The sequence below is a fragment of the Monoraphidium neglectum genome (assembly GCF_000611645.1).
Source record: "Monoraphidium neglectum strain SAG 48.87 unplaced genomic scaffold scaffold00454, whole genome shotgun sequence".
Classification (NCBI taxonomy): domain Eukaryota; kingdom Viridiplantae; phylum Chlorophyta; class Chlorophyceae; order Sphaeropleales; family Selenastraceae; genus Monoraphidium; species Monoraphidium neglectum.
The window spans coordinates 1-21,403 of record NW_014013174.1 but is presented as its reverse complement, the minus strand read 5'-3'; the positions used below and the strand labels follow the sequence as shown (position 1 = coordinate 21,403).

The 21,403-nt window shown below is 68.0% G+C and overlaps 5 protein-coding genes across 5 annotated transcripts; 1 reads left to right on the top strand and 4 right to left on the bottom strand.

The window, feature by feature from the left end:
• Positions 1-622: 622 nt before the first annotated feature.
• On the bottom strand, positions 623-2,287 carry MNEG_3570 (SEC14 cytosolic factor; the record flags this gene model as incomplete). The annotated part of the gene is made up of 6 exons (XM_014047955.1): positions 623-646; positions 778-941; positions 1,215-1,512; positions 1,680-1,870; positions 2,054-2,120; positions 2,279-2,287. The coding sequence occupies 6 exons, from the start codon at positions 2,285-2,287 to the stop codon at positions 623-625; spliced, it is 753 nt and encodes a 250-aa protein (XP_013903409.1).
• Positions 2,288-3,839: 1,552 nt separating this feature from the next.
• MNEG_3569 (hypothetical protein) lies at positions 3,840-5,269 on the bottom strand (the record flags this gene model as incomplete). Its single annotated transcript, XM_014047954.1, has 5 exons — positions 3,840-3,994; positions 4,144-4,419; positions 4,597-4,650; positions 4,923-5,031; positions 5,162-5,269. 5 exons carry the CDS (start codon positions 5,267-5,269, stop codon positions 3,840-3,842), a joined length of 702 nt encoding a protein of 233 aa, XP_013903408.1.
• Positions 5,270-5,693: 424 nt separating this feature from the next.
• On the bottom strand, positions 5,694-7,329 carry MNEG_3568 (hypothetical protein; the record flags this gene model as incomplete). The annotated part of the gene is made up of 5 exons (XM_014047953.1): positions 5,694-6,101; positions 6,360-6,429; positions 6,661-6,798; positions 6,963-7,063; positions 7,174-7,329. 5 exons carry the CDS (start codon positions 7,327-7,329, stop codon positions 5,694-5,696), a joined length of 873 nt encoding a protein of 290 aa, XP_013903407.1.
• A 4,118-nt stretch (positions 7,330-11,447) lies between these two features.
• On the bottom strand, positions 11,448-14,211 carry MNEG_3567 (hypothetical protein; the record flags this gene model as incomplete). The annotated part of the gene is made up of 7 exons (XM_014047952.1): positions 11,448-11,687; positions 11,978-12,394; positions 12,614-12,727; positions 13,070-13,186; positions 13,509-13,577; positions 13,853-13,897; positions 14,095-14,211. The coding sequence occupies 7 exons, from the start codon at positions 14,209-14,211 to the stop codon at positions 11,448-11,450; spliced, it is 1,119 nt and encodes a 372-aa protein (XP_013903406.1).
• Positions 14,212-16,499: 2,288 nt separating this feature from the next.
• MNEG_3566 (hypothetical protein) lies at positions 16,500-21,346 on the top strand (the record flags this gene model as incomplete). Its single annotated transcript, XM_014047951.1, has 7 exons — positions 16,500-16,513; positions 16,573-16,714; positions 16,990-17,147; positions 17,522-17,688; positions 17,884-20,489; positions 20,752-21,204; positions 21,260-21,346. 7 exons carry the CDS (start codon positions 16,500-16,502, stop codon positions 21,344-21,346), a joined length of 3,627 nt encoding a protein of 1,208 aa, XP_013903405.1.
• Positions 21,347-21,403: the final 57 nt, after the last annotated feature.

Sequence of the window (21,403 nt, the reverse complement as noted above, 5' to 3'; positions counted from 1 at the left end):
CGCCGCTGGAGCGTGCGCCGACGACGCCGCGACCCCAGCGGCCGCTGCCGCCGCCGTCGCCGCCGCGGCCGCGGCGGCCGGCCTGCGCGCCGGGGCTACGCGCGAGCGCGCGCTCGGCGCGCGGGAGAGGGAGTGCCAAACGCACAGCTCCCCGTGCCCTTCCGGCGCCGGCTCCGCGGTCGACACAATCATGACTGATGGCTGCAGCGTCACATGCTGCTCCCGGACCATCTCCTTTGCGAGCCGCATCAGGAAGCTGCTGGCCGGCGCCAGCGGCGCCGCCGGCCCGCCAGGCGCGGCGGCTGCGAGGGACGAGCAGGGCAGGAGGCCGGCGGCTGCGAGCGCCTTGGCGCTGCGCCAGGGGCCGTCGTCGTCCTGGAGGCGCCCGGTGGACGTGCCGCCATACTCAGGCTGCGGCGCGGTGGTTGTGGTTGTGGTTGTGGTGGTCACAGGTGTGTTGGTGGTGGTGGTGGTGGTGGCGGTGGCGGCAGCGGTCGAGACTCCCAGCCGTTTTGGGCGGCTGCAGACCGTGCTAAATCACTGGTTGTTCTCATCTCCATTGGGCTCTTGCTGTCCGCTCCCCTGCTCGCATTCGTGCACAAGCGCAAGCACTCAACAACACTCATGCTTGCACGGGGCCGCGATCCTGCATGTGCGATGGCATGAAGACGCGCAGGTTCGTATGCCCCACACAGCCACCTCCAAACCGGCCTGTAACAGCATTCCCGCTGCCTCCATTTCTCCACCTACAACTCCCCCCTCCCAAGCCACACCCACCAGTAGGTTTTCCGCCCCGATGAGCTCCCGGAGCCGCGGCCTGTAGTCCCCCGGTATGACCTCCATGCGCGCCTGCTGCTCGGGCGTCAGCAGCGCCCGCATGGCGGCCAGCACGCCAGAAAACCAGGAGGGGGCGCCGATGACCAGCATCGCGTCGATCGTATCTTTGGGTTGGTGGGTATTTGGGGGAGAGTTTTTGGGCCGAGTGGTTTGGATCCCGGGGCATCCCAGGGAGCTTAGGGAGAATAGGGGCGTATCAGGGGTCCTAGGCATGACGCAGATGGGTGGCTGCGGGTGCGAGGGAGCGAGGCGGGCAGGGGACGCGACGGCCGGCCCGCTTTGAAGAGCCGCGCTGCTCTGCAAGGGGGCAGGGTCTGCCGCCGGCCCCTGCGTCCCCAGACCATCCGCGTGCTGCGCCTTGGCCTTAAGGGCCCCACCTGGAAAGTAGGCGGCGTCCAGCGCGAGGAACAGCGTCAGCAGCCGCTTCGCCTTGATCAGCGACCCGAACCCGACCCCCGACAGGTCCAGCACGCTGCACGTTCCCCGCACCGCCGGCGGCGCCGCGGCCGTCGCGCGCGGGGCCGCGCCAGCGAGCGCGTTGCAGGCGGGGAGGATGACGCCGAAGAGCTTCTCCACCTCCTGGATGTGCAGGCTGACTAGGCGCTGCTCGGTCGTAACCGCCATGACAGTGTCGATGTCAGCGCGGCCGAGTTGCTGGATGTACACGGGGCGGCCCTGGGAGCGGGCGGGCGCGCGCGCGTGCGGGCGGATCGAGCTGGCTCCGCGGGTGGCGCGGGGCTGCGGCGCCGCCGCGGCCCACGCCCCGCGGCCGCGGACGCGCAACGTCCACCCCCTTCCTCGCAGCACCACTTGCCAACGGCCAGGTTTGTTGGTGGCCGCACCTTCTTGTCCGTTTTGTGGTACCCTTGAGGGTAGGCCTCCATGCACACGCCGCGCTCCGCAAACTCAAACTCGCGCACGAGCCGGTCGATCCCGCTGTCTGTGCGCCACCTCAGCATCGCCTCCACCAGCCCCGCCGCCTTTTTGGGGTCGCGGCCGCCGGCCGCCAGGAAGCGGATCAGGACTGTCGGGTCTGTGAAAGGCAGGAGGGCGCGGCGACACAGTGGGGGCTGACCGTGCGCGGCCGAGCTGCCGCTGGAGGTGCGCGGGCGGCGCGCGCGGTCCGTGCGCCGGGGTGCTGCGCTGCTGGCATGTGCGCGTTGGAGCGGTTGGTGCCGCTCTTGGCTGCCGGGGAGGGGAGGTGCGGCCGCCTCACCGTGCTGCACCCTCTCGAATGCACCGCTCTCTCGGAGCCTGCGCTCCAGCTCGCGCAGCCCCGTCGCCTGCGGCGCGCCATGTGCCCACGTGTTGCAACGTGATTGATGTATTCCAATACGCTTTCATGCGCTATTCCCTGGTGCACACGCGTTTGCTGCCCCGCTCCTCCCCGCCGAGCGCACATCGAGGTGCTGATTCGAACAGCAAGCCACAGGCCGCGCACCTCGTCCATTGTGGCCTATTGAGACTCTAAAATTAGGTTCTTCTAGAGCTCTGCTCTGCAACGAGCTGCCCCCCGGGCCGAACTGCGCATTGCAACTCGCCCGAGTTGCAGCTGCATCGCGAAGCCGAGCCGCACGCCTAAGCTTCTCACAGCCAACATACGTAGTGATATCACAAATTCATCAGGAGTCGGACGGACCGGACACCAAGCGATGCGGCTATGAAAGATCGAGCTGCTGTACCCGCCGGCTCTCAAAGCCTCGATGCCGCGGGCAGGGTGCGCATAAACGTGCCAAAATGAAGCATGAAATTCGATTGACTGCCTGATTGTGGCACTGGCAAGCCTTTGTTGCTCTTGCTCAGTGCCCGCCATGGTCGGCCTCCCCTGTCAGCCGCACGGTACACCTGCTGGCTGTAATGCACACCTGTCACCTTCAACTCAATCAGTCTGCCCTGCTCGGACTTGCCCGATCAATACAGCAAGGCGCCACAGTGAATCAGCGGGCTGCGCAGTGGTTTGTCCACGCCGCGAGCAAAAACCAGGGTTGCGATAGCGCTGAGACCCGCCGGTCGACGACGTGCCGCCAATGACACCGCCCCCTTGCGCATGCCCCTTCAGCATCCAGCCCTCGACCGATGCAAGGAGCACAAGGTGTTGCTTCAAGCACGCCGGCCGAAAAATCACGGGTGCGGCATGCGGACGGAGGATGTAACGAAATTACATCAGGCATGGGCTGCCCAAGAGCGAAACGGTCGCATTCATCAAACGCCGCGCACAAGGGCGCGATTGAGCAGCAGTTCCAAGCTGTACGTGCCACGTGGCACACGTGCGTGCGAGGGCGACAGGGTCTGCTCCCACGTGAGCACCAAAAGAGGGTGCATTGACAAAACTTTGCAACTGATGCAAATCAACGTATGGAGGGAGCCCAACGTGCGAAATGCTGCTTGACTGTGTAGGACTGTGGATGGCACAGGCAAACCGCGCGCGCCCGCCCCCCACGCCAACAAGCAGTGCAGGGCTAGCCTACCGCACCCCAAAACGCGTGGCCGACCGGCCGCCACCGCAAGTCGCCGCGGTCGCCCCGCGGTAATGTTGGTCGCAGCGCCGCAGGCTTGCGGTTCAGAGGTGGCGGCAACAGCGACGATGACGCCACTATGGATTGTACAAGCGCTCTCTCCCCTTGGCCCGTCCCAGCCAAACGTCCCAGCTACACTGCACAAGAGCACAGCACGCAAGGCGCCAGCCCGGCGACGCGCGGCGCCCCAAGGCGCCAAGCACAGCCAGGCGGCCACGGCAAGCCGGCCCGCCTTGCTACCTCAAGAGGGGCTGCGCTGGCGCGCCGCCCCGAGGTCCTGCAGGACTCGCAACCAGGGAGGCCCTGTGGTAATCAAGCTGGCAGCAGCAGCCAAGCCGAGCTCCTCGCCCCTCGGCTTCGACAGATGCTGATCCGTCTAGAGCGGGGTCAGCGGCCTCGCGCCTGCGACGCTGACCACGCGGCGTGACCGCCCACATTCCGCCTCTGCCAAAAAGCGCGCGGCAGCCGAGCCCAGCTCACTCCTTGTCACGCGCGCGGGCCGCCGGGGGAGAGCTTGTCAAGCACGGGCTTGACCGCCGCGTCGTACGCGGCGTCGAGCGCGCGGCGCATCGCCTGGGCGTTGCGCGCCGCGACCGCCTCGAAGCGCTTCCTGAAGCGCTGGGCGTCAGCGGCGCGGCCGTCTGCGCGGCGGGGAGGTGCGGGTGGGGGGGGGGATGGTCAAACTGCTGAGCCGATAAGACCACCAGACTCCTGGGAACCGCGTGCCTAGACAGTCTAGCCGCCAGTAACACGTGCAAGAGCCAACAAGACACGCAGCTTTAATGCCCACCAAGGGACTCCATCACGGCCTGCCACGATGGCCGCGGCAGCGGCAGCGGCTGCGCCGGCTGCTGCCGTTGCTGTGGCTGCTGCTGCCTCTGCGGCGGGCGAGGCTGCGGCGCTGGCTGCTGCTGCTGGGGCGCCGCCGGCTGCTCGTGCTGCCCGCGGGCCGCGGCCAGCGCGCCCTTTGCTGTTGGTGCCGCGGCCGCAGCCCCGGCTGAGGCGGCCGTGCTGTCAGGCCTGGTGGCAGCTGTTTGCTCCTGTGAAGCGACCAGAACCTCCACACCTGCGCACACCAAGTTGGCGCACACGGCAGCACACAGACCGTCAGGATGTGCACAGCCGGCGCGGGCCGCTGGCAAGCGCGTTGCGTCGACCGTGGTATTTTCACGCGGGCGGCAGAGTCACGACGCGTAGCAGGGATGAAACCCGCCAACGTTGCATGCTTGGGCGCGGGGCTCACCCTCACAGTACGGCAGGAGGTGGAAGCTGCTGCCATTGCCCGCGCCCCCGTCGCCTGCCGTCTTGGTGTAAAGGGAATTCCCCAGGCAAATAAACTGCGCAGCGAAGACGCGCAGGGACACGAAACGCGGCAAAGTGAGGTCATGCCAATTCGTGCAGCAGCGCACTATAAACGGCTGGTGGACAGCTGAAGTCCCTGTCAGGCCGGATGCATGCATTGCAGTGCGAACGAATGTAGGGCCGTGAGAGGACGTGGCAAAACACAATCGAGGAATGGCTCGCAGCGCGAGCGTGGACGGCGGCTCGACGCTGCTTGCTGCGCCCCACTGCCGCCACGCTGCTCGCTCGCCTTGTAGCCCGTCCACTCCTCTACCGACGGGTCCTTCTGCTCCACCTTGACCGGCGTGGCGGGTGTATGCTGGAAGCCGATGCACGTCTGCGCAAGTGACGGGTTTTGAGGCGGCAGCGCAGCGACATGGCGAGGCACGTTAAGAGGTGCCTCCTGCCTCAGGTCTGCGTGCTCAACAAGTTACGCATCACAGTCCATGCGTCTTCACATCACGCACCGGGCCCCTATTTGCGGCCTGAGCTGCTGAGCTGAAGTAGAGAGCGCCGAGACAGCACCGCTGCTGCCCCTTATGTTCCGGATCGTTGTCTATCTGCTTATTTTCCATTGCGGTGGATGCGCGCTCTAGTCCCGCAGATCTTGTGACTGCCCTTGCTACAGAGAGCAATACTGTACGTGGGCCGGTGTGCGGCACTTTCTTGTATGTGCGAGTCACAAGTTCTGGCGCTCACGGGAATGATTGTGCGTCCATCTCCTGCACAGTGCATCTTCATTCGGAGTGCCGCCCGACCAGCGCCCGACACACATGCGCAAGAACAGTGGCGTGTGGCCGACGCACCTCCCGCGTGCGGCTTGCTGCAGTGGCAAGCACGTTCAACCATCCGCCGCTTGATTTGCAAACATGCATAGGGTGATAGCTCGGCGTGCAGATGTGCGTTCCGCAATCGTGCAGAGTGATACTTGGACCCTTGGTCGGCACGCTGCGACGGCTACAACTGCCGATGCGGCAGGTTTGTCAGTTTGTAGGCGCTTCAGTACTTGAAATAGGTCATACAATTCCATTTGCACTCCAGCAGCGTCAGGGTCAGAGCCCACTGTTCGCCGTCAGTGTGCTGCTGCTGTTGCTGCTGCTCGTCTTGCTGTTCCTGCTGCTGCTGGTCCTGCTGTGCCTCCTGCTGCCCCTGCTGCTGCTGCTGCTGCTGCTGCTGCTGCTGCTGCTGCTGCTGCTGCTGCTGCTGCTGCTGCTGCTGCCCCTGCTGTGCCTGCTTCTGCCCCTGCTGTGCCCGCTGCTGCTGCCCCTCCTGCGGCGGCGATTCCTGCTGCTCCTGCGGCTCTGCCACCACGGCAAAGTCCTTCACCCGGTACAGCCGCAGCCACTCGCGCGCCTCCGCCATCGCCAGCAGCGCCTTAGGGGCCTCCGACGCCGTGGAGATGCGCAACTGCCACGTCAGCAGAGGGGGGTGGGGCGCCGTCCAACCAGATGGCGGGGGGTGGTGTTCATGTGAGCGGACGTGTCTGACCAACCGACGTAGAAATGGCAGACAGCGCCACCCAGCATGGGGCAAGCGTGGTCATGCTCTCGCGCACCACACACACGGTCAGATCTGATGGAGCACCATCCACATGGCCCAGCTACCTCTCCACCTTCTCCTTCTGCTCCCCACCCCCGCCCCAGCCGTCCGCCCCACTCCCGTCACCTGCGTGAACCCCTCTCTGTCGATCATGCCGGCGACCGCGTCCGCCAACATCGCCGCGTCGGTGGCGGGCCTGTGATTTGTGGCGCGGGTAGCCGCGGCGCGCCGCAGCGCTTGAGCAACGCGAGCGTGGTGTGGCGTCCGACCCTGCTGCACAGCGAGTGCCCTCCAGCCGCGGACTGGGCGCACGGCTGGACCGGCGCACGGGCTCGTCTGCTGACACGGCAGCGAGGCCGGCTGTCATTGCCGCCAGGCGGCTCAAAGCGTCTTCACCCGTGCTTTGCCCAGAAACCACCCTGCGCACCTGCATGCGAGGTAGTCGCACTCTGGCAGCTCCCCCCAGGGCACCGCCGCGGCGATCAGCCACAGAACAAAGGGGTCGCGCGGCGCCGACAGCTCCCGCGGCTGCTCCGGCTGGAAGATGAGGAGCGCCCCGTCTTGGCTGCTCGCGATTGCGAAGAGCGCATCGGTTGAGGGGCCGGGTGAGGGGTCGGCGGCGCGCCACGGCACACCTCCTTGTGCCAACTGCCAGCCAAATCAGCATGCGGGTGCGCTCAAGGGCCCGAGGACACCCCCGATGAAGCGAGTTAGGCCGGTCGCACGCACCTCGCGAGCTGCGCGGACGCCTCCACCGCAGCGGCGGCCGCCACGCCCGCGGACTCCCAGTTGCGGCACTTGATCCTCGTGTAGCTGAACTTGCGCAGCCGCTCGCACAGGCGGCGCGCGAGTGATGCGGGCGGCCGGTCGGGCTCTGCCGACAAGAAGCCCTTGAACCTCTGGCCGTCGCCGCCACTGCCCCGGCCTGCGGTCCCCTCACCGCCGTTGCGATCTCGCTGGTTGGCCTTCTGCCGCCCTCTCGGCTGCTGCCGCTCCGGCTGCTGCTGCTGCTGCTGCTGCTGCTGCTGCTGCTGCTGCTGATGATGATGATGATGATGGCCCTGTGCTGCCGCTGGTGCGTTGCCGGCGACCCCATTGCTGGATTCAGGCTCCACGCCCCAACCTTCTGGGCCTGCGCCTAGCGCCTCCCTCCTGCAAAGCAGCACATGGCCCGCAAAACAGACGTGGTTCGGGGCGGTATCAAACATCATTGCAAAAGCTCGTCCGAGGGCGCGGACGCTGCTGGCCAAGCGGGTCTCTGCGATCCTTCACTGCAAAGCCGACCTGGGGCTGCTGAAACCCCCACACCCACCGTTGTGAGACGTCGCCGCTGCTGCTGCTGCCGCTCCTGCGCTTCGCACGAGTGCGCTTCCTGCTGCCGTTGTCAGTGTCGGCCGTGGGGTCGCTGGAGCCTTCAACTTCTCCAGTTTCGGGGGTTGAGCGCTGCTGCGGCGCTGTCAATTGATCTGGCTGCTGCCTGGCCGTCGCCAGGGCAACCACCGTGATGCGCGTCCTTCGCTGTCCAGCAAGCAGGTGGTGCGAGCTGGGTGGCAACATGCCCCCGCGTACGATGCTGTACCTCACCCGTGTATGTACACCGCATGCACGGCCGTCTCTGCAACATGGCGGATATGACTGCACGATGCGCATCCTGAGTTGCCGCCGCAGCAGCAGCAGCGGCGTCCGCTGCGCTGGCCTGCAGTGCTGACAGCCCCTCCCTGCTGTCACGCTGCGGTTGAATCGGTTGCGTTTATTGTTCTGTAACTGATCGCCACCGTGAACATATATACAGCGGGATGACGTCGCAACAATGCAGTCGCCGGGTTCGAGTGCGAATGTCTACGGTAACTGCTGGGCTAGAGTAGCACGTCAATGTGTTTGAGTCGTATCGGTGATAAATGCCTTTCTGAATGGCTTCAGAGGCTCACACGTATTTCAACACGCCCCAGATCACCCGCATCATCAGCAGTGCCTTAAGGCGGCGTGTGGGTTAATCAGGGGCATGCTGAAGAGCTTGCAGAACCGCCTCGATCCGGCAGGATAGCTACAGGGGCCTTGGACGCTGGCAGGAATGGCTTGGCTGGGTCCCTTGCTCCTTGATCGCCTGTTGGACCTGCTCATCGTGTTGCTGCAACTCGTCATTGACGGGTGGTGCTGGCTTGGTCGCGTGCTGCGCGTGAGGAGTACCCTGCAGCAGCGCCCAACGCAGACGAGGGGCTCCCGCCCTCCTAGGCCGACCACAATCGGCCTGGTTTTTGCGGAGCCCATTCCGCAAGAGGTCTCCGTTCAACGTGCGGCAAACCTTGCAGTCTGGTGCGCCACCGTGCGCCGCTACACATGCCGCCCTCGTGCTGTTCCTGCCGCAGTCGGTCAGCGCATATTCAAATGCCGCCCCTGCTTTTTCATGCAGGTGTGCCTCTTTGGGGTTGGAGTACATCTATATGTACGACCCTTCAGGTGCGCCGGTGGCGTTGCCGCCAGTTGGCACCTCCTGTATCGCCCATGGCGAGCAACCTTTGTTGCCGTGGCACACAACCTTTGTTGCGCCAGGGTCTGCACTGAGCGACGACGCCAGGCGTGATGGACTGTATGCCTGCCTCTTTGTCTTGGTGTTTGCACTGCAGCAGCCAAGAGCATCTATATGCGGGTCAAACACACCTCTGTGATGGTCAACGCAACGGTCACGGCGCGGCGCTCCGCCCTTCAACACACCCACAGGCCAGCTGAAAGGCAGCGCCGCGTTTCTCGGCGACCGACTGGCCAGCCACCCCCAGGCGGACGGCCTTGCATTCGAGTCGGTGGCCGGGTGGCCCGGCCTGGCCGGCTCCACAGCACGGCGGGCGCCCAGCGGTCAGCGATCAGAGGCGAAGCTGCAGCGTGTCGCCCTCAACGATGGCGCGTCGGTGGCTAGAAAGAGCGGGCAGGGGCGGCAGCAGCAGCAGCAGCAGCAGCAGCAGCAGCAGCAGCAGCAGCAGCAGCAACAAGGCTGGTGCTCTTGGCTTACGTGGCAGCAGCACGTGCAGCCCGGCGGCCTACAACCCACAAACCAACCTGCGGCCCTGGCGATTCCCCAGAAAGCGGCCGTGGGTGCGGCGTTGCCAACATTGCCGCGTTTGGAGCGCGGGGAGGCTCGGCGGTGCCAGGGCCATTTGGAGGCAGCAGTGTCGGGGCAGCGGTGTTGGGAACGCCAGCAGCATGGGGAGCAGCACAAAGAGGAGCAGCAGCACCATAAGAAGCAGCAGGACAATCAGCAACAGCAGGGACAGCAGCAGCAGCAGCAGCAGCAGCATGTGCAGGACAGCTGGCCAGAGAAGGACCAGACACGGCGGTGCAAGCCGGCCAACGGGCTGGTTTCCGCCGATCCAGACTGCCGGCTGCCTCACAAAGGGGCCAACGGCGTCAGGGGCTACCGCGCTGTGGCAGACAGCCGCAGCCCGATCAGGCAGGGCGACGCAGCGGGCCCGAGCGCGCCGGCGCCGGCGCCGGCGGCGGCGGCGGCGGGGCCTGGCGCGCGGCGGCGCGTGGTGACGGTCCATTTGCTGTCGGCGGAGGACGGGTACTCGCCCGTCGTGGCGGCGGCCTTGAGGGCGGCGCCCGGCGCGGGCGCGGCGCGGGGTAGCGGGCCCGCAGCCTCTGAACCGCCCAGCGATGTTTGCTGCTCAAGCAGCCGCGTGGACCAGTCCGTGGTTGCAGGCGGCGGCGACGGCAGCCCTATGAGTGGCTGCTGTCAGCTGCCCCCGGCCGGGGAGCGCCTGTGTCGCGGCGGGGGCTGCGGCAGCGTCGCCGCGTGCGGGTGCGGGTGTAGCCGAGGCGACGGTGCCGGCGCGGCGCGGGATGCTGGCTGCCATGCGGCTGGCACGCCCGCGAGTAAACATGGGCGCAGCCTGGTGCGCCGCGCCCCGCAGCAGCAGCAACAGCAACAACAGCAACAGCAGCGAAAGGGCCAACAGCAGGTGGACGAGGACTCTCGTCCGCGTCACGAAACACAGCAGCAGCAGCAGCAGCAGCAGCACGCCCCCGTCTACCTGGAGCTCGCCGCCGCCGCCGGCGCCGCCGTGCTGCGGGAGCCGCAGCTGCTTCTTGTCTACGGCCCCGCCCTCACGCTCGCGGGGTACCCGCCATTCCATGCGCGCGCCTGCCAGATATACCACATGGGCCCGACGCGCGCCGCGGCCGCGAAGGGGCTGGCCGGCGCGCTGGCGCGCTACGCGCGCGCGCTGCAGCGGCACGGCGCGTGACGCGCCCACGCAGGGCTGCCGCAGCAGTTGCCGCCGCCGCCGCCGCCGCCGCGAATTTGTTGCGCGTGGCGGCATGTGCTTGCTCTGGAGATGATACGCAGGAACCTTGATGTGCAGCCCCCGCAGGCCAGCAGGTTGAGGCGCTGCCATTTCATGACACGCGGATGCCCAGCCGATGCCTGCACAAACCCTGTAGCATTGCCGCTGCTGCAACACCGCAGCGACGTCTGATCCTGTCCGGAGGCCGCGCTCCCTCGGATTCACCTGCAAACACACGCGATCCCTCACCTGCACAAGGCAGTCCTCCTGTGTGCCTGAACATCCACCATGCATGTGCAGTGACTGCTTACACGGCTAGGTCGTGAAAAACTTGTTCGACGGCTCGTTTTGTGAAGGTTTACATTTTGACGCTCCCCATGGTATCGTCTGCTGCGCGCCTCGCTGCAGTGGCTTATGAGTGTGGTGTGCTGGTGGTAACCAAGTGCTACCGCCAGCGTTCGGTTGTGGGCGCGCGGCGCGCCTTCGACGCCGCCGGCGAGCGCCGTGGGTTGTGTTGCGGTGCCCAATGCAGTCCGGCAGTGTGTGCATGCGCGCTCGGCGTGCGATGCACAGAGTAGCGGCAAGCACGCCCCGGCCTCAGCAGGCCGAGGGGTGCGACGCGCCGCCAAAAGAAGCACAAGCTCAAGGCTCACTCGTCCTCGTGACACTGACCGCAAAAAGCAGCCCAATCCAGCAGACAGGAGCCGGCCGGCGCGCCGCGCGGCAGCCGCGCTGGCAGCTGCGCGCCCCGACGGAGCCGTCCCGTCCCGTGCCGCGCGTCCATTTGCAAAAGTCGGCAGCCCCACCGAAAAAGACTCAAACCTCTGCCGCGGCCCCATGCGTCCACGCGACGACCAGGCCGCCGGCCGCGTGTGCGTCCGGGGGAGGGCCGGTGAGGAGGCACAGGCGGGTCGTCGCAAGTAAGACTGCCCCCAGATCACGGGGCCGGGGACGCGCTCATGGCTTCGAGGCACTTGCCAACATCCTCCTTGGTCCCGACCGCGATGGTGGTCTTGGCGCCCGTGTCGCGAATGGGCAGGTCGAGCACCGACCCGCGGCCGCAGAACGAGGCGCCGCCGGCGGCCTCGATCACGAAGGACAGGGGGGCGCACTCGTACAGCAGGCGCAGCTTCGCGGGGCTCTCGGGCGACGCCGGGTTGCAGAACACGCCGCCGCCCTGCGCGCACGTGGAGGGGGGGCGCAGGGGATGGATGAGAGGCTGGCCGGGCGGCGGCACGAGCTGGCCGGAACGCGGCGAGGCTGCTGGGGCGGGGGCGCGCCAGCACCACCACGGCTTAAACAGGCGCGGCACGCGCCGACAACGCCGCGACTCGAAGGTCCCCCCATGCCTGCCGCCCCGCCCTGCTGCCCCGGCCAGCCGCCGCACGGCAACACCAGCACCATCACCACCACCACCACCACTATCACCACCACCACCGACCAGCACCACCAACACGCTCCCCCTACCTTTGCCAAAATGTGGTGCACGTCCGGCACCATGCCGCCAGAGTACCGCAGCTTGTAGCCCCCGTCGATCCAGGCCTCCACCAGCTGCCTATACGCCGCGTTGTCCGCCGCCGCCCGAAGGTTGGCCGGCGCAATGATCTTCGTGTGGCGCAGCCCCGCGTACACGCGCTGCAGCGTCCACTCGGCCGGCCGGCCGCTGCTGCTGCACTCCTGCCGCTCGCCGGCGGCGCCGGGCTGCTGCTGCTGCTGCTCCTGCTCCTGCTGCTGCTGCTGCTGCTGCTGCTCGTCCTGCCGCTGCTGCTGCTGTTGGTGGTGCGTGCTCTGGACGTATTGCTGCACAAGCTTGTTGCCGTTGGCATCCGAGTATGCGACAACCAGCATCGTCCTCGGGCCGTAAACAGAGTACATTGCCGCCGCCTGCGGTCGCAATCGATCGAAGCCTCTCAGCGCGGCCCACGGCCATACAACCAACCCGCGGTTCCACAATGCGAACGCCTCATCCCGTGCGACCGGCAGCCGCGGGCGCCGCCCGCGGAGGGCGCCGTGCAGGCGGCAGCGGCCACGGCGCCGCGGCACGCCGGCAACGCTGCTGGCCCGCCCTCCCCAGGGATTGCCCGCATCAGCTGCCCCCCGCACCTGGTCGCGCCCCGTCTGACCGAGCGGGGTGGGCCCTGGCCAGACCCCGAAGATGCTGCCGACCGCGAAGTTCGCGTCCACGATGGACGACCCGTCCAATGGGTCGAATGCCACCTGTCGCAACGGCAGACAGGCACGGGGTGATGGGGGCGGAGATGTGGGCGTGTCGCGGCAGGGCGGGGCCGGCATTAGCTGCCAGGGAGGAGGTTCGCCTCCCGTTGGTGCCGGCTGCTCTGCGGAATAGCTTCGAGCGGTCGGCACCGCCTGCCGCGGTCCGTGTGGCTTGCGGCAGCCGGTGAACGGGTGCCTGGCTGTGTGCCGCTCGATCCCGATCTTTCGCTCCTTTGGCTGCCGCGAAACAGACAGGCTCCAAGCAGCCGCCAGCGGGAAAACAGACAGAAAAAAAAAGCAAAGCCGCCGCCCGTTGCTGGGGACGCCAGCGGCTGCAGCGCCCACCGAGTAGCCGCTGCCACCCAGGGGCACAATGTCTGTTGTCTCTTCAGACGACGCCGACGCCGCCGCGCCGCAGCTGCGCAGCCGCCGGAATATGATGCCGTCCGCGTACAGGTCCGCCTGCGTCCGATTCGCGGGCAGGTTTCCGGGTATTTTGGTGCTTGAAACGCGGCTCGGGGAGAACAAAAACGGCACCCCAGGCGTGGCGTCCCGGGAGTTCCTCGGGTAAAATATGTGCCGCGTCAGCCGCCTCCTGGAGCCCCTCACTGCTCCCGCCCGCTAGAGCCCCCAGCCGCCCGGCTGTGGCTTGCCCTCGCTCCACCGACCCCTCGAACCCGCCGCGCTCCATCCAGCCCCAGCACGCACACAACATTCAATCGCATATACCCAGGGGGTCCCCATTGCGCCTCGCCGCAGCACCCCCCAACACACACTGCCGCACCTCCAGCTGCTCGTCCCCAAAGCTGTTGGTGGACCCCGCCTGCTCAAAATCCTTGCTGCGAAGCGCCTCCTGCGGGGCAAAAGCGCGGCGCAACAAACGTGGCACGCAGGCGCGTCTTCTGAGGCGCGGCTTGGGGTGTGCGCGGGGCCGTCCCAAGCATCAATCATCGGCCTCTGGTCCGGCTCCCGCACGCGCCCTCGCGTTGGCGCCTCCCGGGGGCGTACGGGGTGGCGTGCTGCCGCCGGCTGGTGTGCCTCGGATGAAGATCGTTTGAAAGATCTGCTGGCATCCACATCAGCACCGTTCGCCTGCCCTGCGTGCGGCCACCGCTGTGAGTCGCTCACCCCAATCTCCCCTACGCAATCCGCCAGGCAAGTGATGATCTCGGCCTGCGGACAGGGCGGGCACCGCAACGGCTGCCGTTGTCGCAAAGGCGTTGCCGGGCGGGCCGACTGCAACACCGGCGCCGCACGCGCGGCACCAGCCCCTGCGCATACTAGCGCCGCGGTACGCGGCCCTGGAGGCGATCGGTGCGGCCCCCGTGCGCGGCAGGGCGCCTTGTGGATCCAATGGGCGGGGCGCGCACCAGCTTCGGCTCAACGGCCGCCGCCTGCAGCGCCTGAGCCAGGGTAGCGCCAGGTGCGGCTATGCTAGGCGCTGGGGTGGCCCCCGCCGGGGCCACATCCGTTGATAGCGTTGCCATATATGCGTTGTTCCTCCAGTCGAATGGCTTTGAAAGCGCGGGGCCAATGGCAAGAACCAAGATGATCGCAGCACCGCGGAGAAAATCCAGTTTGGCAGCAGTGGAGGCGCACGCAAGTGTACCAGCTGATTTAATCGAGGCCAAATTACGGGTCGCGTTCGTTGGAGGACGCTGGCGAGCGATCTCGATGCCAATGTTGAACACACCGGCACGGCTCCCGTATCATTTGCGCTTCCAAGCACGTGCAGTATCGAAAGCTGCTTCAGGAAACGATGTGAATTCCTCTTTTTCATACCGTACTCTTCGTGTCGCAGGATGTTGCAGACGGATCCCGTTATGCCCGTGCCTACGGGCGTACGCGTGAGAGTGCTGTTGGATGAAGCCCGCCAGCACCTTGCAAGCGGCCAGGCAGGCCCGGCACTGGAGGTGAGCGCAATGGGGGCGGGCGGCGGATGCATGCTAGCTGCTGCGCGCGCTGCGCTTGCCGCACCCCCCTACTCGGCCCCCACGCGCCAACACAAGGCCCCTCTTGCTCGCAGCTCGTCGTCCGCGCGTTGCAGCTGTGCGAGGGCCAGGACGCGCTGCTGCCGGCGCTGGCGACCGCGCTGCGAGCCCGCTCCGGGGCAGCCGCGGCAGCAGGCGCCATGCCGCAGCACAGCCAGGGCCACGCGTGCGCCAGGGGTGCGGGCGACGTGACAGACCTTGCGGAATTATTCTCTAAGATCAGCGTGCACACTGAGCAGGTGGGTTGCCATGATCCTCCGCTGGTTCAGGCGATGCGTGGTGCAGCAGGGGCGTCGTCACCACCTGCTGTGCAAGGGTGGCGAGCAAACACCCTCGGCTCCGCACCGCCGCGACGCAGGTGCTGCAGGCTGCGGAGCAGGGGCAGCAGCCTGGATCCTGGGCAGCTGCGCGTCCCGCCGTTCCTGCCCCAACGCACGTGTGGCCTGGGGAGCATCAACACCTCTTCAACCAGCATGCGCAGTCGCTGCAGTACAGCCCCAATCACCAGCAGCACGCACTTTATCATCAACACCAGCAGCAACAGCAGCAACAGCAGCAACAGCACCAGCAGCGGCAGCAGCAGGCCAGCTTTGAAGGAATGGACACGGATGGCGCGCACCAGGCAAGCCACTTCCATGCCTTGGCAATCATTGCGGTGCGGGCTGATTGAGATATTGCGGGTCTCGAAGATAGCCGCCGTTGTCGCCAAGCCAAGGACCCGACGTCGCCCGCCCCCGCGCGCCATTTTTCAAACTCCCCCACAGCCGGCGGGCGGCAGCGGCAGCAGCCATCTCGGCGCTGGCAGCTTCGTCTGCGAGGCGTGCGGCGGGGTCGTGGCAGCCAGCCGGCGGGAGCAGCACGTGCGGTACTGGTGCCCCGTCACGGCGACCGGAGAGGAGGGATGACGAGTATCGCTGGTGCAGTGAGGCCCTGCATTTTCACCCCTCTGGTGTCTTTGTGGGGCTGGCTACTTCTCCCTGCATCCCTCTGTGAGCGGCTGAGCTCCCGTGCCCTGGGCCGCCCTGTTCCGCACCCAATGGCTGGCGTGCCAATGTGCAGGTGTGGCGGCGCAGCGAGGGGCGCACGTCGCGCATGTGCATTCCTTGACTCATCATTGACTCGATGCATGTGAGGTGCATCCGTGGAACGAGCACAACCATCTGTTGTCTCAAACCACGAACAGGGATGCATCACTTGTACACAACTTTGTAAACGGGGCTTCGCCATGGGGACGGGGACAGGTGGATCGAGGTCTGCGGACCTGGATCCAAGTGCGCCCGATGTGGCTGCCGGGATAAAGCAGCTTGGAGTGGACTCGGTGGGTTGCGGGTGCCCCGAGTAGGGGGGAGGACATCCAGCCCAAAAACATGCATATAAGGTCTCGAATGCACGGCCGATCCTCCCCACGGGTTGAACGTTGTACATTTCTGCATTAAACAACTCCCAGAAACCACTCGATGCGCTCTGCTGCGATCCGTGAAGCGAGCGGCACGCGCCGCGCTGCACACTGCTGCAGAGCTGCTGACTCTGCCCCCACACTGCAAGCACAACCCCATATCTTGCAAATGGCACCCCACGACCGTATCAGGGAAACAAGCGGTTCATGAAGCTGGTGTGGGACCTGCTGCGCCCCGAGTCGCTCCCAAACGGCTGGAGCGCGCATTTTGATGCGGCTGCCGCGACATGGTGTGCGCTTCACATTGGGCCTGGCGGGCGCGCTTCGCGCAGCACAGCGCCGCCCAGCCGCGGCGATACTCGTTGGTGCGGGCAGCCAACAGTGCAGCATGAGGCGTCAAGGGTGCGACCGCCCCAACGCTGCGAGCACCCGTGCCCCCCCTTCCGAACCGCCCGCCGCAGGTGCTACACGCACGCCCCGAGCGGCGCGCAGCGCGGCACCCACCCCTGCCTCGATTACTACCTGGGAGCCATCTTCATGGACCGCGGGGGCTACAAGCAGCTGCTTGAGAACCTCGCGGCGCAGCCCCCAACTCAGGAAGAGGTGCGACGCGACCCGACGCGGCGTCACCGGCTTGAGCCGCGCGGATGGTCGGCCGCACGCGCGATGCCAGCGGCGGCCGCGCACGCGATTGCACGGGCACGGCAGCAGCGGCTCTGGATCATGCGCCTGCGTTGCCAGGAATGCATACTTGTATAGTGCATGACAGGTGCCGCAATTGAAAAGAGGCCTGCACGGCGCTGCCGCACCGCCCTGGCCGCGGGCCGTGCTTCGGCAGCCCCAAAACGTCAACCTCGGACGTCGCGGCGGCCACGCAGATCAAGCAGATGGGGACATACTTCGGGATTTCCGAGGACGAGGACCTCTACGTATGGGAGGTGGCTGACATGGCGCTCGCGGCGCCCCTGCCGCCGGGCTGGGCCGAGGTTGCGCCCGGCGAGGCGGGCGCCGCCGCGGCGCCGGAGCTGCAGTTCAGGTGGGCGGGCGCGTGTGGTGGGCGCGGGACGCCCTGCGCGCGCGAGCGTGTGCATGCCGCGTGTGTGCGGAGGCCGGAGGCCACCTGCCGTCCAGTCCCTTCCATGTGCTCTTTCTTCGGTTTGCGGCATCGACCCATGCTCCTCTTATCGCCCGCCGCTCGCCTGTCCGCACAGCAACCCATTCCACCACCCGAATTGCCATCCAAAACACACACACACGCGCGCGCGCGCGCGCGTGCACTCACACGGACGCACACTTGCACAAGCTTTTCGCGACCCGCCCACCAACCATCCCCCCGCCCCCACAAAAATCGTGTCATGATTGGCACATCTTCCATCTCATGTGCACAAACACAAACATCGCCGTGGCCAGGGACCCTGAGGGTGTGCTGCAGGAGGAGCATCCCCTGGACAATTACTTCCGGGAACTCATCCGCCGCCGCCGCCGCGAGCTGCTGCGGCGCAAGCGCGCGGCGCTCAAGGCGGTGCAGGCGGTCGTGGCGATGGGCGGCCTGCGGCGCCGGCTGGGGGTCGCGGCAGGTGCGGAGGCGCGCGCTCGCCGCGCGCTTGTCTGTTAACAGATTCATGGGCCACAGAATTTGGCTGTGACGATAGGACGTGTGGCCGCTCATGGAGGTTTATCAGACCCTGAGGTTAGCCCAGAGGACTGAACGCGCGACGCGACGAGCGGTGACCGCAACCCGCCTCCCGTGCCACTGCCCTGCGCGCCCGCAGCGCTGGCCGCGAGGCGGCCGCCCCCTGAGCGGGCCGAGGGCCTGGCGCCGGCAGAGCTCGCCGCGGCCCTGGACGAGCCGTCTGCAGAGGCGCTGCTGCGCGAGTGGGCCGCGCTTGTGGCAGGCGCTACCACCTTTGTGGGGGAGATGCGGGCCGGCGGCTGGAGCAGCACTGGCGGGGCGGCGGCGGCGGCGGCGGCGGCGGCGGCGGCGGCAGGCGCAGCGGGGTCGCCTAGCTGCGGGTCCGGGGACGGGGCTCTGGGCGGGGTTGGGCTCGAGAATGTGCAGCAGCATCTGTCTGAGCTTGGGGCTGTGCTTGGGGTGGCTATGCAGCAGCAGCAGCAGCAGCAGCAGCAGCAGCAGCAGCAGCAGCGGTCGCCCGCCAGCGGCGCCTTGCTGCCAGCTGGCGCGGCGCGACCACCAGGGGACGTGGCGGCGGTGGCAGCGGCAGCGCCGCCTGAGCCGGGGCTGAGCCCCTCCGGCAGTGGGGATAGCCAGGAATTGGTCGCACCGCCAGCGGTCACTGACGCCATGAGCCCATCTCCGCCGGCCGGCGCCAGGCGCCGGCGCCCGTCCCTCTTAGACCGGCCGCCCGGCGCCGACGACGGCGCCGCGCCGCCCTGCCGCACGACCGCGGACGGTGGCGGCAGCGGCGGCGCCCCCAGCTCGCCGGCCGTGCCGCGGCGGCTGTCACTAGAGCTGTCTCAGGCGCTTGGTGTCCCCCAGGGCCCCGACAGCATGATGCTGCTGTCCGTCGGCGCCCTGGCGAAAGGCGGGCAGGCAGATGCAGATCCAGTGGCGGCAGCTGCCAGGTACCTGCGGGCGCTGGCTGCCGTCGTGAGGGAGGGCCGCGGGTTGGCGGCCGGGTGGCGGGCGATGAGGGCGGGGGCAGAGGCGGTGGAATTGCAGCTGGAGAGGAAGCGGGCTGAGTGGGAGGAGGGGCGGCGGAGGCTGCTCGAAGATCTGATGCTGAGCCGGCACCTGCAGGAGCGACAGCTGGAAGAAATGCGCGAGCTGCAGCAGCAACAGCAGCAGCAGCAGCAGCAGTTGCAGAGGTCTGAGGCGGAAATTGCCGAGCGCGAGGCTCGCTCTGCGGCGGCGGCCGCGTTTGTCCGGCTGAGCGCGCGCCTGCAGCAGCTGTCGGAGAGCCAGCGGGCGGCGGCCGAGGCGGCGGGAGCCGCGGCGGCGGAGCAGGCGGGGCGGCAGGAGGACCGGGCCTGCGCGCGCGCGGAGTGCAGGAGGGCGGCCGAGCGGCTGGTGCAGCAGGTACTGGCGGGGGGCGCTGCGGCGGCGCAGGCAGCGGCAGCTGCGGGCTCTGCCGCCCTCAGCACCTCGGGGCCAGAAGGGCGGGCGAGCGTTGTGGACGCAAGCAACGGGGCTGGCGGGCTGCCTTCAGCAGCGCCCGAGCCCGCCGCGGCCGGCCATCCCTCCGGAAACGGCGACGCTGGCACTGACATGGGCGCGGGCGCGGGCGTGGACGCATGCGCGGGGGCGCGTGCGATGCATCAGCTGCAGCGGGCCCTTCAGCAATTGGAAGCTGAAGAGTCGCTGTACGCGGGCGAGGACGACGCCGATATGGACCGCCTTGCGGAAGACCTGCGCACAGGGGAAGCTTCCTGGGATGCTGAGCTTGCTGACGTGGCGCGGCAACTGGAAGATCTCCAGACGCCCAGCTCCACCTCGGTGGTGCCGGCTGGATCAGCGGCGGCGTCGGACGCGGTCAGGGCGGCCGAGTGCAGCAGAGGCGAGGGCGGCCAGGGCGATGCGGCTGCCCAGGTTCTTGCAGATGTCGCTGGAGAAGCCGCCGCTGAGGCCCGGGCGCTGCTGCTGCAGCTGCAGGAAAGGGAGGCTGTGCGCCGCGAGGCGGCGCGCGCGCTGCTGCTGGAGCGCCGGGCGGCGCGGAGGGCCGCGGCGGACGCGGCGCGTGAGGCGCTGGTGAGGATGAATGCAGAGGTGGCGGAGCTGCTTTCCGCGGGCAATGGCGCCTCTGAAGCGGCCAAAGCGGCGGCTGCTTCTGCTGGCAGCAGCAGCAGCAACGGCGGCGTCGGCATCAGCAACGGCGGTGCCGGCATCAGCAACGGCGGCGGCAGCAACAGCGACAGCGGCAGCAGCAGCAGCAGCAGCAGCAGCAGCAGCAGCAGCAGCAGCAGCAGCAGCAGCGGCGGCGGCGGCGGCGGCGGCGGCGATCGGGCGCCCGGCTCAGGCGGGGTCGGGGCCGCGGCCGGCACGCAGCCCCAGCTGCGAGCGCTGGCCGCGGCGCTAACGCTGCTAGGTGACCGCCAGGCGGCCGCCAGCGAGGCGGAAGCCGAGCAGGCGGAGGCTCAGCTTCTTGCGCAGGACGAGGCCGCCGCCGCCGCCGCAGACCAGCTGCTGCAGCTGCGCGCGCGGCTCGCGCGGGCGGGCGCAGCCGCCTGCGGCTGCATCTGCGCGTGTGGGCGGATCGAGGGCGAAGGGGGCTGCGGCGGCGAAGGCCCGTTCGGGGAGGAGAGAGGGCTGGCCGCGCGGGCGTTGGAGCTGGGGGGGCGCTTGCGGCTGGCGCGGCGGCAGGCGGCGGCGGCGACGCGGCGGCGTGACGAGGTGGCGCGGGAGCTTGCGGAGCTGCGGCAAGTGAGCGGGGCGCGCATGAGCGGATGAGGGGGGCGTGTTTACTGCGTACACGTCGGCCTGCCTGCTGCTGCTGCTGCTGCTGCTGCTGCTGCTGCTGCTGCTGCTGTTGCTGCTGTTGCTGCTGTTGCTGCTGAGGTTCATGGTCATGGGGATGGTTGTGTGGCTTGCGCTGCGCGGCGGGTGGTGCTGTGCCCGCAAATGCGTGGAACCCGCTGATGTGAGCTGTCTGCCAACACTGCTGTGTCGGAATCTACATTTGCAGGCGCAGGAGGCACACGGCTACAGCCCACAGGCCGCCGCCGAGGCGAGCGCCCGCCACGACGCCGCCGCCGCCGCCGCCGCCGCCGCCGCCGCCACTGAGCGCGCTGCCCTGCTTGCCGCAGCCGCCGCAGCGGCGCAGCAGCTGGCCGAGGCCGAGCAGCGGCTACAGGCGGCGTCGGCTGAGCGGGACGCGCTTGCGGAAAGCTTTCAGAAGCTGGAGGAAGCCGATGCAAAGCTGCGTGGTGAGGTGGAGGATTTGAGGCAGCGGCTAGCCGAGGCGTCCGGGGCCCGCGAATCAGACGCCGCTCGCGCGGCAGGGGTGGCGACGGAGGCATCAGAGCGGCACGCAGCTGCCCTGCAGCGATATGAGGCGGCCGCCGCCGACGCACGGCGCGAGGCGGCAGCGAACAAGGCCGAGGCGGAGGGGCTGAGAAAACAGCTGCAGGCGGCGGAGGTGGGGCTCAAGCGCGCATGCGGCGAGCTTGACGCCGCGCGCGACGCAACTGCAGCGGCCGAGGCGACCGCCGCGGCAGAGCGCGCCGCGGCGGCCGCGGCGCGCGCCGCGCGGCCGCGGGCCAGCTGCCAGACGGACCTGAGCGCGCTCGACCCCTCCCGCGGCCGCGCCGCGGCGGCGGCGCAGCACGGGCCCGCGC